This window comes from Pavona decussata, unplaced genomic scaffold, assembly GCF_977016875.1.
Source record: "Pavona decussata unplaced genomic scaffold, jaPavDecu1.1 SCAFFOLD_53, whole genome shotgun sequence".
NCBI classification, from domain to species: domain Eukaryota; kingdom Metazoa; phylum Cnidaria; class Anthozoa; order Scleractinia; family Agariciidae; genus Pavona; species Pavona decussata.
Genome location: NW_028145475.1, coordinates 2,755,713 through 2,770,731, shown reverse-complemented (window position 1 = coordinate 2,770,731; position 15,019 = coordinate 2,755,713). Strand labels below are relative to the sequence as shown.

The following is a 15,019-nucleotide window of genomic DNA, read 5'->3' as shown; positions in this document are numbered from 1 at the left end:
TGACGTTTGGACGGTTCTGTTGTGATTTAAGTTTTTAACTGATTTGAATTTTTCCTTGAATAGTTATCATAAATCATGAATAATCATGTTCTGGAACAAAGGAAAGTATAACTCAAAAACAAATTAAAACCACAAGATAAAAAATATATTATTTGAACTTCATTTTAAATGAGTTTGCTTATTGCTTCACATTTGAAAAATGTATATGATTTTTAGAAGGTTATTACCTTTTATCATAAATAGAAAGATGTTGAAAATGATATTGTACAGGTTGATCTTTCCTCTAGCATGAGAAAGAACAGTGAACCAACCACAACAACTGCAAAAATTCCTTTTCTTAGAGAACTCATTTCAGTTGGAAGGAGAATGTTGACTGACTCAAGCTGTGATGCTCAAAAATAATTTGTTATTTGAAAATTCAGACAATACATAGGGTCAGCAAGTGTACTGGTAATTAAATAAATATAATTTTTAGACACTTTAGATACCAAGAAACACCTCATACCCTACCCCAAATACAAGAAGCCCACCCCCCCCCCCCCCTAACCCCCCGGACCACCACCACTGCTCTTGCACACTTTGGTTGGATTAGACTGGCTATGAAATAATGAAAGCCCCAAGTACACACCCAACCTAACTAATTTGAAGACTACAGTGTAAAATGAAAACTCATTTAGCAATGTTTTTAATAATTTTGGTGATAAGATGGTTCTTGAATGAAGTCCAGTTAGCTCCCATTGTTTTGTTTCAAAATCTCTGCAACTTTCTCATCAAACTTTTCCCTGGCACGAACCCACACTGGATGTGTATCCACCTAGTAAGAAAAGCAAAAATATATATATTATGAAAGGTGGAGTTGTCAACAGTCTTTATATATCGTAACTGAAAAAACAAAATGAACATAAAACACTGATAATTATATTACAGGGTTCTTACACATTGTGTACGCAAAATTGAAGACTATCCATCAGGGGTACAGGCCAGAGTTTTCATGATTCTGCGATTGAGCATTTTGGCTAAGACATTATTTTAATCAAATTCAACTAGCTGGCAAAGATTTCACTTTGGAATTAAGCTTTAAAAAAAGTCCAAACTTTATCTTTATTTTCCATACTTTTTCCAGGTCTGGAATACTAGTTTACAGATTTCCATATCTTTTCAAGAATTCCAGAAGCTCTGTACAAACCCATTTATTGACTTAAATATAATGTAAACCTGAAATCTAACCTTAGGGCTCGTCTGAAAGACGAATTACTGCTTCATTTCCAGTAACGTATATCATTTTACACTTCCAGATACACAGGGGTTGGGGTGCATTTTCTTCACCTTATAATCAATCACCACTGCCAGTAGTGATTGTTATGACTAAAGGCTGGTTTCCATATGATCGCGGATCGCAGATCGCAATAAGGTCTGCGATCGTCTGCGATCATATGGAAACACTTCTGCGATCGTCTGCGATCCTGCGATCGTGATCGCAGACGATCGCAGAAGATAGAACCATGTTCTATCTAAAGGCTGGTTTCCATATAATCGCAGTCGATCGCAGACGATCGCAGATCGCAAACAATCGCAGACGATCGCAAATAGGCTGTTTCCATATAATTGCAACGATCGCAGAGCCGACCGTAGCCATACGTTTTGGTGAGCGGAAATGTCAAATATACACGCGCGTGTAGGCTGAAAAGCAAACAACATCGCGAACGTGGAAAAGCAGAAATTTTGCCGCAAGCAAATTTACTTCTTCTTTTTGTCATGAAGCGAGTCGTCGTCAGCTCTAAAACCGTCGAAAACATCGGTTTTGGATTCGATAACGACGGTACGCAGTTCTTATGTTGCGAAATTTGGCCTCTGCTCCCCCGGCCGATAAATAAAACCTCTGCCCGATTTTGTCCCAACAGTTGGCCTTTTTGTTCTTGTCTTTAAAATCTTTTCTGCTGCGATTGTAAACACATTCATAACGAGCAACTTCTTCCATAAATTCCTCGAAATGACAACGAAATGATTGTTGCTACATAGACCGTTCACACGAGCGTTGAATCGTGGGAGAGAACCCGAAATATTATGGGATGCGTTTCGATCGCGGACTGCAAAACTTTGATTTCCATATGATCGCACAATGGCAATTGATCGCAGGGGATCGCAGACGATCGCAGGAGATAGAACATGGTTCTATCTTCTGCGATCGTCTGCGATCACGATCGCAGGATCGCAGACGATCGCTGAAGTATGTTTCCATATGATCGCAGACGATCGCAGACCTTATTGCGATCTGCGATCTGCGATCCGCGATCATATGGAGACCAGCCTTTATGTTCTATCTTCTGCGATCGTCTGCGATCATGATCGCAGGATCGCAGACGATCGCAGAAGTATGTTTCCATATGATCGCAGACGATCGCAGACCTTATTGCGATCTGCGATCCGCGATCATATGGAAACCAGCCTTAAGCAGCAGAAAATTGCATAATTTGACAAATGATTGATGAATCAATACCTCAGGGAGTTTCAGTAGGTATGGGGTGATGCTCTTTGCAAACTGAACACTGCTTTCTCTTGGTAGCAAGGATGGTAGGTTGTCTATTGCCACAACATCCAAAGGTTTTGCAGAATTACTGCAAAAAAAATACACATTTTTGTTTGTGGTGAGAAACATACAGCATGAATCAAACACAGATTTTACCAATCTTTGTATGTTGTCGTAAAATGAGGGTCGTACAGGGGGGGGGGGGGGGGGGGTCTCTTGCACGGTTCACGAACAGAAAAATTAGCAAATCACGGATCACAGAAATGAAAATTTCGTTTTCAAGCTCTTCACGGGTCACGCAAAACCTTCAGGTCACGGATTACGAAGAATAATTTATTACACTCACGTTTCACGGGAAATAAAATCAGCTAATCACGCATCACGAAAATACCCCTGTACGACCCTCTAAAATCAAACGTTCAAGCCGATCAAGGGCGGAATGATCCCTGATGATGTCGTTGATTGGCGAAAGCTTGGATTTTAACATTTGATTTGAACAGTAGCTTAAGGCCTCATTTGAACTTTAATATGTTACAGATTTTACTGTTCCATATTGCATCTTGGCCAATCGTGGGAGATAATCTTACTCCACACAGGGAATTCAAATGCTTCTTTGTGAATTGTTAGTTAGAGTAACCCAAGACAGTAAAATACAATGTACCTGCATCTGATCAAGAAAAGACAAGAATCTGGTCTAGGGGCAGCAGTCATGGTGCAGTAGTAATAGCATGACATTTTCCAAAAATTTACAATTGAAGGGTTTTTCGGCCAGACTGTTGTAAGTGGCTTTTTAGGACTTCACAACTTTTCATTTTGTCTTCCCCTTTTGTATGTATAGATAGTGTCCCCCTCAGGCCGCAGAGAGGTGAATCAACTGGGAGTATCATTGCTCCCCCCCACCCCCACTGGATGTGATCCCATACTTGTACAGGTCTCCAGTACTTTTGTTCTACATGACATTTACGCTATCAAAACACTTTGCTGGAACCTATAAATAAACTGTAAGGTGAAGAGAGACAATATGGAGCAATTTTTTTTATTCAAAGGAAACATGGGACAAAAGAGGACAGGCTTAAGGTGGCCGAATACAGTTTTTTAGTGTACAGGTGTTAGAAGACGTTATTTGGAAACTATGTATTTCTGGACGCCCAAAATTGGTATGGAGAAAGACTAACTAAGAAGAAATGTATTTTCGTACGTCTTGTTGAGCTAAGTACCGTTTCCATGGCAATGCAGCGAACTATTAAACGTCTAAAAATAGTAGATTTCCTTTATTTTTAGAAAATGTACTCATTAGATTTTTCCCATTTTTTGTATCCAGAAAAACTCACAAAACACTGACACAGTTGCACTACTTTCATGTAATTTTAACAGAGAGATCTCCTGTAAATATTGATTTTGCATTTTAATGTTTTGTAAAGATACCCTCTGTTAGATTTAGGTTTCTCTTTGTAGGCGAGTTACGCTTTTAGGGAACTATTTTCATGCCAAATGTCACGAAATTCTAATGAGTGGTTCCTTGGAAAACAGTTCATTTCCACGAAAACAACCAGTCGCAATTTTTTGATCAAATGCGCATGCGTGGCTTTAAGGACGGTGCCTACTATTGTTACTGCGCATACGTCCTGCGCATCGCGAGATACTCGGGTTTCCTATGGGTGGTGCCTACTAATACAGGAATATTTTTGCGCAGTTTAAAACTATGCGGATAAAGCAGAACTTACCAAATGCCTTTGGTGTCTCAAAAGAAAATTGGGGGTAACCATGCATTTTTCAGTGTAAATTAAGCTTCAATTTGGGAAAAAATCCCATACATTGCTTTATATTTTGGCACTTTTTAGAGATATTGTTGCTTAATTATCACTGAAAAATGCGTGGTTACCCCCAATTTTCTTTTTGGATTCCAATAGGCCTTGCTAAGATCTGCTTTTCCCGCATAGTCATTAACCGCACAAAAATACTTCGGTATTAGTAGGCACCGTCCTTAATTGGATTTCATGGCAAAGATGAAAAGCATGCAAAAGGTCTCGGTGAATGACTTTTTTGCTTGGAAAGAAAAGAAAAAGGGTTCACAAACGAGAAACTTAGTTATTTAGGATCAAAACTTAAATTTATTATCCATTTCATGTGAAATTGAGGGATCCCTTTATCGACCGCCGTATTTGCGTACCACAACCCTAGCGCGCGGTTAATAGCCTCACTGACAGAATCTGTAAGGCGCGCGCAAACTGTGTTCGGCCACCTTAAAGGGACACTGTCACGGTGATTTTGCTATATTTTCGTCAAAATGGCTCAAATATTTGACAAAGAACCTTTTTTCTTACATGACATTGCTGTTAGAGCACTGAGAGGGAAATATCAAGGTATTTATCCTGGGAAGAACAAACTACAAGCAGTTTTTGACGACTTCTATACAATACACAGGAGGAACTTGAAAAAACTGGCCACATTTTTCAAGTTGCAATCCATTTCCATCGTAGCCATCCCCAGCAAAAGATAATTAACACTAGTTTCTGTGCATTATTAGGGTTATTGTTAACAAAACTGAACCATTATTTTGATGATTCCATTAATTCAATTATGTTTCTGGCTATTAAAAGTAACACAAAAAATTCGGTGACACTGCCCCTTTAAGCCAATGGCCTAATTCAGCTGAGAAGTCTGATCAACTTTAGAAACAGAAAACTAACAGTAACTAAACATGCACAGTTTGGTTTAGTGGCATACAAGAAATGTTCCATCAAGCATAAAATACTCCGACAATACATGCCAACCTGAGCTGCAGACGGCTGCTGGGCTGTTCAAAGGTGGTGAGGAAATCTAAGAATGGCAGAGGATTGTTTGGATTACTGATGTCACAGCTGACATCAACCACCACTGAAAGATTCCTGAAATGAAAAATCACAAGATTCAAACAAAGAACCACTTTTAACTACTTGCCAAAGGCTTCACAAAAATAAAAATTTATAAATATCTTCAAGAGTTCCTTGTGATTCTGTTTTTTTTTTTTTTTTTTTTACATTTTCCTTGCATGTTTATAAATTACATGAAAAACATGAAGAAATTTCACAAAGTGCTCACATCTGATTAATTCTGACTAGTGCATACAGTGTACGCGACATGCCATTTTAAAGAAGGACAATAATTATTAATAACATACTTGGTTATGCAAGCAAAATATTTCATGGCCATGTACATGTATGTGAGCCCATCTGACAGCTTTAAAGAGCTCAAATTTGAAATCTCTGACGCTTGCATCAGTGAGTTGTAGCTGCGATAAGCACATTCTTGGTGGATTAATATTATTTTAGAACCTTGTACTTGGTAGATGAGGAACTTCAATTGCTATGTTTATGATGCACCTCTATAAAAAAATATATTTAAATGGAAAAACAAACAACCAAAACTGAAAAGAAATATTACATTTTTCCATATTTAAGACTGGCCTCCCCTAAGCATTAGTTTGTTTAGTTCCACCTTCCTCTCACTTGGATGGTTATTGGTTATTTTTCAGGATTAAGTGTGCTGTTATAATTCACCTCTGATCGGTGTCCAGCACCTTCCTGGTCAGAAATGGTGGAATTTTCTGCAAAGTAATTTTCTCATCAAGCACAACACTTATATACTATCATCCTGAGGACAAGTTGAAAGGTAGATCCAGGATGTATATTGCCACAAACACACAGCTTCATGTGTTATAATTTTAGTTTTCTTGCATTCTTGTATTGATTGAGAATAACATCAGATGTCTTTTTTTTTATCAACTGTGAATAAATTTTTTCTAAAGGTGTATCAACCCTTACTCATGAAAAGGCAGGAGATTCTTTCTTATCAACCATGTGAAGTGAAGAAAGCCAAATAAATAATCAATGGTTGACCCCACATTTTGCATAAAGAAGGATCCAGTACTAAGAAGGTGGGAGGATAGGAAATATTTAAGCATACGTGAATTCTTAAAAATTTTGACCCTTGATAATCCATTTTTTCTGACAAGAAGGGACAGAGACTGGCTCCTCTCTAGGTACAAGAGGCAAGGCAAGGTAAGTAAATCAAATCAACTTTGTTTGACGAGGGTGACAATTAACAGTCTGTTACGACTGACAAACCTGTGGCCCTAAGATTCCGGATTGAATTAGAATTTGGTTATGTTGGTTTTTGAGCAGAGGGGAAAACTGGAGTACCTGGAGACCTCTTGGAGCAAGGACGAGAACAACAACAAACTCAACCCACATAAGACCCCAAGTCCGGGAATCAAACCCGGGCCACATTGGTGGGAGGCAAGTGTTCTTGCCACTGCGCCATCCCTTCTCCCCATATACATGTGAGTTGAGTTTGTTGAATGTCCTTGGTCTATGGGTTTCTCTCTGGATTATTTAGTTTTCCACTCTTTAATAATTATAATTATTAGATCTCCTTCCAGTTTTTAAGCTGAGGAACTGTTATGACCCAAGTATGTATGATTTTTCTTCCTTAATCAACCTAGTGAAGTTTTTATAATTGGCCAATCTCCTCAAAATGCTTCACAGCAAAAAAAAAAAATCGAAAAGCTCAAAGTTTCAAAGATTTCTTCTTAAGGAAATAAAACAAACAAGAAAACAATTCCGCAGAAAGGCCTCTTCTTTATTAATAACTTTCACTTGTGCATGAAATGAGTCAACATTTCTCTCTCAAGATAGATTCTTCTACCAACAAGAGGCTAGAGCTAGCCTCTACTTGTGCCATACACCTACATGTAATACAAAGACTATTTACAAAGACTCAGAGCTTTGGGTACCTGTGCAAATTTGTGACAAAAAAGAATTCTAACACTGGCCATTTCTAGACTCGTGGCCTCACGGCACAATACACAAATACCCACAATACGGCACAATACCCACATACGCTGTATATGAAGTCTTGCTAGCAATGAATTGAACCATTTTAAAGGCAATGATTTGCTGAGGTTGTACATTAAAGTAAATGGCTGTATGATTGTACCTTCATTAGCCTGATGCAGTTGACAAAGATGTCGTACTTAAGAATTTCTTCAAATGGACCCCCATCCTTTGTTTCATTCATGTCCCATTCTGCAATGTGTGACCTGTTAAAACCAATGAAAAATGAACATGAGCATCCAGGATTAAAACATCAGGTCATCAACTCCCCCCCACATCCCATGGGAGACAGGGTAATCTGCAATATTAAGGTAATTTTCTGTGTTCTGGGTTTAATATTGTTATTATTATTATATACATGTGTAACTGGGAATGCACTGCCAAGTTAAACCGAAAATAGAGCATCTGCAGGTTAGGTAAAAGATTTAAGATTAAGATTAAAGATTTTATTATTCTGAATCACTGTAGGATTTGTTTGAGTCATAAAATTCCTCTACCATTTAACGATTGGGACCAATGCACAGTAAAAGTAGGAATTTTTAGGGGACGGTATATTTTTTCAGATGGAGAAATCAAACTTACAGCCCAACTTAACCCTAATGAGAACTCATTTTGACAAAATATGCAACATCACTGTGGTACAAATCCCAAACTTGCAGCTCTAGTTATTGATGTATGCAGTAGCCTGTGGTGACCTTGGTATCCCTGCTTTAAGTGCCATATCCAAAGCTCCTTTACCACAGCGTCCCAGTGCACCTATGACTACTATACGAGGGTAACACTCTGAAAGTCCTGAGAAAGAGTAAAATAAACATGACATATGACACAGTCATCAAAACAATATACTGACAGACTGATGGAAGGCTCGTGTTCATTAAAATAATAAATACAAAGAAACTGGTGTGAAGGAAAAAAAGTGGGGTTAGTCCATAAGAAGGCTGCAATAGGGTTGAAGGGGCAGGCAGCAATTCCCCGCTCTTAATTTATTAATAAATGCTACTTCTTATGCTAGCATGTTAACAATGCTAGGAAACGGCATGTAACAAAACCGAACATGCGTTACAAAGGAGCGAAAGCGAACAACAACAGTAAATAAATTAAAGGCTACATAAAAAGGAAGGGTGGGAGGGATTAACCTTGCTGCGAAGGAAACTTGCAGCAACATAAGAAGGGGACGAAGAATTAATCGATAATATATGCTTGATCGACTTATGCTAAATATGGTAAACACCCTGCAGGGTGTTCCGCTGGGTCAACGCGGGCCTTGCTTGCCAAACATTAACTATAATATTCTGCGAAAATATCATTATTACATGGCTGAACTGGTCCATGATAAAAAAGGACATTCTGATGAGAGATTGGTTCCCTCATTGGTCTGAATTTTGCTACGCAGACTGCTCAGATGGACCCCTACACTCACAAATTACCAGTTCCACTGAATTGTTTTCAGAAGAAACATTCAAAAGAAGCCTGTTAATGTACAAAGGCAAGTCTCTATCCAAGTGTCTTGGAACTTTTGTCCTGTTGGCTCGCTCAAAACTAGAAGCATAATGCACCCTACCTTTTGCCTTGGCCACATCCTGAAGCTGATTCTTCAAATCATCTACCATTACTGAATCACTGTCATAAGGCTCTAGAGCTGGCATTGGCTTTTGAGGGCTAAAAGAGATAAGACATTGCCATTGTCCTTTCTTTAATCTTCTAGAAATAAAGCTTAAATCAACTTATTTGGTTCTACATAATTTTGAGTTCATGGGGAGGGGGAGTTGTGCTCTGTCGTTTCTTTCCAGCTTACATTTGGATGGCGATTTGAGCGAACTTGAAATAGCCAACAAAATTAACTCAGCCTTTCTTGCACCAATGGAAAACTTTCAGCCATTAGTGCCCATCGCAGCCCACGAGGATGACCCCTATGTGTTGTCTGTATCCAAGTCTGCGGTCTTGGATGCTTTGAAGCTTTTAAACCCGCATAAAGCAGCCGGACCTGACTGTGTTCCTAATTGGCTCCTGCGAGAGTATGCAGAGGTTCTTGTTGAACCCGTTACGGCTATACTCAACTCCAGCTATAAAGAGCAAAAGCTGCCCTACCCGTGGAAGCTAGCTGACGTTGTACCGCTACCCAAACAGAAGCCTGTTGAAGACCTAAGTAAGCATCTGCGCCCCATTTCCCTGACCCCCACCATCGCGAAACTCGCGGAAGACTTTGTTGTAGCCACTCATGTTGGCCCCGCAGTACTCAAGAAGATCAACTATGATCAGTATGGTGGCATCCCCAAATCCTCCACCTTATTCGCCCTGATCTCGATGTTTCACCACTGGTCACAGGCTACAGACAGGACAGGGGCAGCCGTCAGGGTCGTGCTATTTGACTATCAAAAGGCATTTGATACGATCCTCGTTGCCAAGATCAATGGTCTTGACATGCCGCGCAGCATCAAAGCCTGGGTGAGATTTCCTGATAAACCGGCAACAACGGGTAAAACTGTCAGCAGACTGTTGGCAGTTTCTCTGAGTGGGGCCCAGTCCCGGCCGGGGTCCCACAGGTAACCAAACTCGGACCATGGCTCTTTCTGCTCATGATAAACGATTTTAAAGTTGACGCCCCAACGTGGAAGTACGTAGATGATACTACCATCTCTCAAACCATACCCCATGGCTCCCTGGGTGACGTACAACGCGTTGTTACTGCAGTGGACACCTGGTCCCAATCCCAGCTGATGCAACTCAACGCTGACAAGTGCAAAGAGTTAATTATTGACTTTAACGAAAATCCTCATAACTTTTCTCCACTTGTAGTAGATAGCAAAGCCCTTCCCGTCATCAATTGCCCCAAAATCCTAGGTGTTACCATATCTAATGACCTCAAATGGAACAATCACGTCGTAGATTGCATTAAGAAGGCAAACAAGCGGATACCTTTCATTGCTCTCCTGGGCCTGGTTGTTCAAAAGCCGATTAACGCTAATCCACGATTAGAAGTTAATCGAGGCTTTCATCTCGCTCATTAAAAATGGTTTTAAAGGCTAATTTCGAGCTAAAGGTAAAGAAAAGTCTAATTAAAAACCGAGGGCCAAAAATCTTTTGGAAAAATCGTCATTGATTAGCAATTAAATTCGAGCCAAAGTTTGCGTTAACCCAGGGTTAGCTTAATCGGGCTTTGAACAACTGGGCCCTGAAAAGGGCTTGTGTATCTTGTAATGACATTGTGAATTTCTATTGTATAACAATCAGATCTGTCCTAGAATATTGCACTCCCCTCTTCCATCACGCGCTCACCGCTTATCTCAGTGAGGATATGGAGAGAATACAGAAAAGAGTTCTTTCCATAATTCTCCCAGATATGTCATATCAGGACTGCTTGGACAGCCTAGGCCTGCCAACGCTAAAAGAGAGACACAATGAACTATGTAAACGACTCTTTGATTCAATCGCCAACAACTTGGGGCATAAACTACAAAACTTACTGCCTCCAAGAAATGAACAAAGCTACAGCCTGCGACAACAGAGAACATACAATCTACCACGCTCACGCACAGACCGCTTCATACAGTCCTTTGTGTATGCAATATCAAAAGATGCCTAGCAACAAACAACGCGTAGTATATAGCTAGTAATCAAACATATTTTAATCCCATTAGATACTTATATTTTTATATTGTAATTAGTTTTAGCATTTACCTATTTATATATTTCTCTGTAAAATACGCAATTCAGTCTAATGACTGCGATGTATTTTTGAATAAACAGTCTATTCTATTCTATTCTGCTTGTAACTTTCAACTTTATTTCGTTTCACAATAAGTATATATTTTAATGAACTGGTCCAACAGGTCAGATTTTAATTATACATTATAAGAAAAAATTTAAGTAGAACTTGGAATACACAAGATTGCAATCCCTTTCTTGATAACCAAAGTGCAAGCTGCCATCATACAAGCAAGTAAAGTCCTGAGCAGAAAAAGCTCAGTTGGTTTGAGCAATCATTTGCTTGGCGAGCATGTATCTTGCCCTCTTACCTATCACAAAAGGGAATGCTAAATGTAGCAGTCTTGGTATATGGCAAAAAGAAGTAGGGATGACAAATAAAGAGAAAGAGAGGGGGGAAACCTGACCACAAACCTCATCTGTTGATGACACCATGTAATGAGACCAACTGCCATTCCTGCAAAACCAGCTAAAGGAGGAAAGGCTGCAGCTACTCGTCTGTCTGTAGAGAAAAAGAACAAGCCATGACCTCTCACTTCCAGCAAATGCCGTACATGTAGGCTTTGAATTTGAAAACCTAATTATTGTATCAATTATTGATTTAATTTGTTTGGTAGATTGTATCCACTGGTATAAATTATATTAGGTTTTGACAAAAATGGCATACAGTATTTAAATGAGGGCAAAGAGAGTTATCCATAAGTAAGATGTGAAAAATGAACATATTATTTTGCTTACTGTAGTCATCTGTCATGTATTCGACATCTAAAATTCTTCCACCACCTTCTATAAAGCGATTAAGGATGTCTGCCCAGCCTTCCTGGTTCTAAAATTGATTAAACGATACAACTATGAATAAGAAATAAAATGAAACAAAATGAAACAAGCTAAGGTTAGGTGACTAACTGCATTAACTAACTAGCTGAATAAATTCAAATAATGATAACTATTTTCCCTGGATAATGGATTAAAATATTTGGCTCCCTTTCACATAAGCAACTACACTGTGGCTAAAACCTGCAGGCCCAAATTATAATACTGACTAGTACATTTAATCAATGGTACTTGTTTCAAATTTTAAAGATTTAGCAATGCCGCTCATTCAAGGGAAAGTGAATCATATCCTATCCCCACCTACTATCCCTTACCAAACGTATTGCATCACTTAAGACTTGGGTCATGGGCGACCCAAGTGGCTGGAGCTTTACCCATTTACTGTAAGATATAACAATAGAGTGGAATAGATGGCCAATTTCCTCCTGTGTAAGCCCTTCCTTTCTCACACATCTGAGCATTCATTTTTGTACCTCCTCTAGAAGAAACGTTTCCTGACAAGACAGTGTTCTGAATATTAATAATAATAGTAACTTTATTTCTGTGTCAATATAATATAGCAGTTTCCCACTAAGTAAGGACACTTATCTAAGATATAAAATTACATTTACAGTGTGTATGCTCACACAAAGTTTGTGCAGTTACCTTGTGACATTGAATCAGAATGCATACTAAAGGTATTCTCCCAAATAATCATATAAATGAAAGTGAGCTGTTGTTGGTGCTGTTATTATTATATTTATTATTATTATTATTATTATTATTATTATTATCGTTATCATTATCATTATCTTTATCGTTATCGTTATCGTTATCGTTATCGTTATCGTTATCGTTATTATTATTATTATTATTATTACCAGTATTGGCAGCATCTGTATTATCTACTCCTTACTCACATTGTATGCATGAGCAAAGTATATATGGGTGTGAGGAATTGGGGATAAAGATGCAGAAAGTTCTTTAATTCCCAGTATGAATGCCTCTTTAGGAGCAGTGATCCAAGATCCCTCAGGTACCATGTTCACTCCTTTGATGCTAAAAGATAAGAAACAGATTAAAGATAGTTCCTCTTTTTGCCACGCACTGCCCAAGGCATATATTCTGTGCATCTCAGGATGGTCCGAGGAACGCACGTTGCTTAAGAATCATCCTACTAAAACAAAAATAGTTTTACACAGTTTATGACTGTGCGGCAAACGCAGATCTCAGTGAGGGTTATTGGAAATTGAGGGGTAACCACGCGCTTTTACACTTACAAGTTAATTGTTTTGTGACTAATCTGACTGAGGATAGATCAAACCAAATGGAAAAAAAACCAGCAACAACAATTTACTACAACAATAATTTTTCCACATGATATTTTTTTCATTGTGAGACAACATTCAGACTGAAATGATTTTTGCATTCACACTCTTTTAATTGACTTAGTAAGGTCATCAATTCACTGTCTATCCATATCAAAAGTTTACCTTGCAAACTCTTCATCTTTGAAAATCCGATCTCTTGAACGTTCAACAGTTATCTGGAACCCTAAATTGATAGAAGTTTTCAAATGAATTAACTAATTGTCTCTTGACACCACATCCCCTTGACTTTAAAGGAAGTGAGTCAGGAGCTGGAATTAAGCCACTGCACCATAAATACAATGTATGTATGGTCTGTCATGTACATTGATCAGTTTCAACTTTATATTTATCTTTATCTCACCCATCTTCATATACTTTGCTTTAATACCCTTTATTCAACTTTAAGTAGGATTCACCAATGTTTGAGATTTTTTGGCAACATTTAAATTTAAATGGTCAATGTTCTTTCAAGGGCAATTTCCAGTAGGTGAATGTTTTCTTGTGTTGGTTGCTGGTCTGAAGCAGTGGGAATGAAAATAAAATCACTTTATAAAGTGCCATTATAATTGTTTAGCACAGAGCACTAAATGAGGACACTCTCCAGATTGAATTGGAAATATTTGGAAATGCTGGTTTTTGAGGACAGAGGAAAACTGGAGTATCCTGAAAAAAACCTCTCGGAGCAAGGACAAGAACCAACAACAAACTCAACCCACATAATGCCGAGTCAGGGAATCGAACCCAGGCCACACTGGGGGGAGGCAAGTGTTCTCACAACTGTGCCATCCCTGCTTCCCCTAATGTATGCACACTTCCAAAAGGTAATGAGCTTATATCTACTGATCAGGTTACCGTACATTCCACAAACAATTTATCAACAAACTTCAATCCATAACCAACGATGGCTATACATCTTCCCATAATAATGAACGGGGGAAGAACTTTCTACCACATCTTGGAAACCCATCTACCCTCTGAAAATTCCCATTCAGCTTCGTGCTTTCCATTTAAACCTTGGCTATTGAGAAATCCTCTCCAGAAATGTAGAAGACATTTTCTACCTTACTGTAACCTGAGTATCAGGCTTTTTCAGGAGAGAAGGAAAGGTCCTTACCTCTCTGCCCCTTCCCCTTAGGTAGGCCTAACACTCAGCCTAACCGCAGAGCTGAATGTCCAGAGAAGCCAACGTCTGGAAATATCAAATCCTGAGACTTTTATTTTGGTGGGCACTTGGCTGTATACTCCAAAACTAACTCATAAACTACCCAAACTCCCACCCGCCCCAAACACACCCCCATAATTTGTATGTTGCGCAACTTTTTACACGCGGGTACTTATTTACCAGGTGACAAGTCTGTGTTACACATCTTCCAACCGCATATTTTAACTTCAAAAATACTGTTTGATTTCTAGCCATAAAGACAAACTTGATCACACTAAAGCTTACCTGCCGACAAAAGTTCTTTGCATTTGTCCGGGGAGAGCGCCGATCGGCGTTCGTTCATCTTTGGTTCAGAACGCAACCACAGATGGACAGCCATTATAGATCGCCTGGCGCCGAACATAAGTCAATAAAATTGATTAGAAGATATTGTGCATCATGTAACTACAAAACGAAAACCTCTAAAGCGAAAACCTCTTGAATTACCAAAAGATATGAACAACTAAATGCCGTCAAACAAGACAAAACAAAATCATGAAATATACAAGGCCATGTTAGTGGCGCGAAC

General features: G+C 38.9%; 1 protein-coding gene and 1 long non-coding RNA gene across 3 annotated transcripts; one reads left to right on the top strand and one right to left on the bottom strand.

Moving 5' to 3' along the window:
• Positions 1-556: 556 nt before the first annotated feature.
• Positions 557-15,019, bottom strand: LOC146480480 (uncharacterized). 2 transcript variants are annotated; one of them, XM_085109659.1, is made up of 13 exons: positions 14,938-15,019; positions 14,737-14,840; positions 13,413-13,473; positions 12,840-12,978; positions 11,845-11,932; positions 11,521-11,608; positions 8,963-9,060; positions 8,097-8,193; positions 7,505-7,607; positions 6,067-6,113; positions 5,302-5,415; positions 2,498-2,615; positions 557-814 (listed from the first exon to the last, which is right to left on the bottom strand). In XM_085109659.1, exons 2-13 carry the CDS (start codon positions 14,828-14,830, stop codon positions 728-730), a joined length of 1,134 nt encoding a protein of 377 aa, XP_084965785.1. In that variant the 5' UTR covers positions 14,831-14,840; positions 14,938-15,019; the 3' UTR covers positions 557-727. The 2 variants fall into 2 exon arrangements, with proteins under 2 accessions (XP_084965785.1, XP_084965784.1); XM_085109658.1 differs by having other exon boundaries at positions 14,737-15,013.
• Positions 4,115-4,515, top strand: LOC146480481 (uncharacterized). Its single transcript, XR_014864713.1, has 2 exons — positions 4,115-4,188; positions 4,221-4,515. It is a non-coding gene; the product is annotated as an uncharacterized LOC146480481 (long non-coding RNA).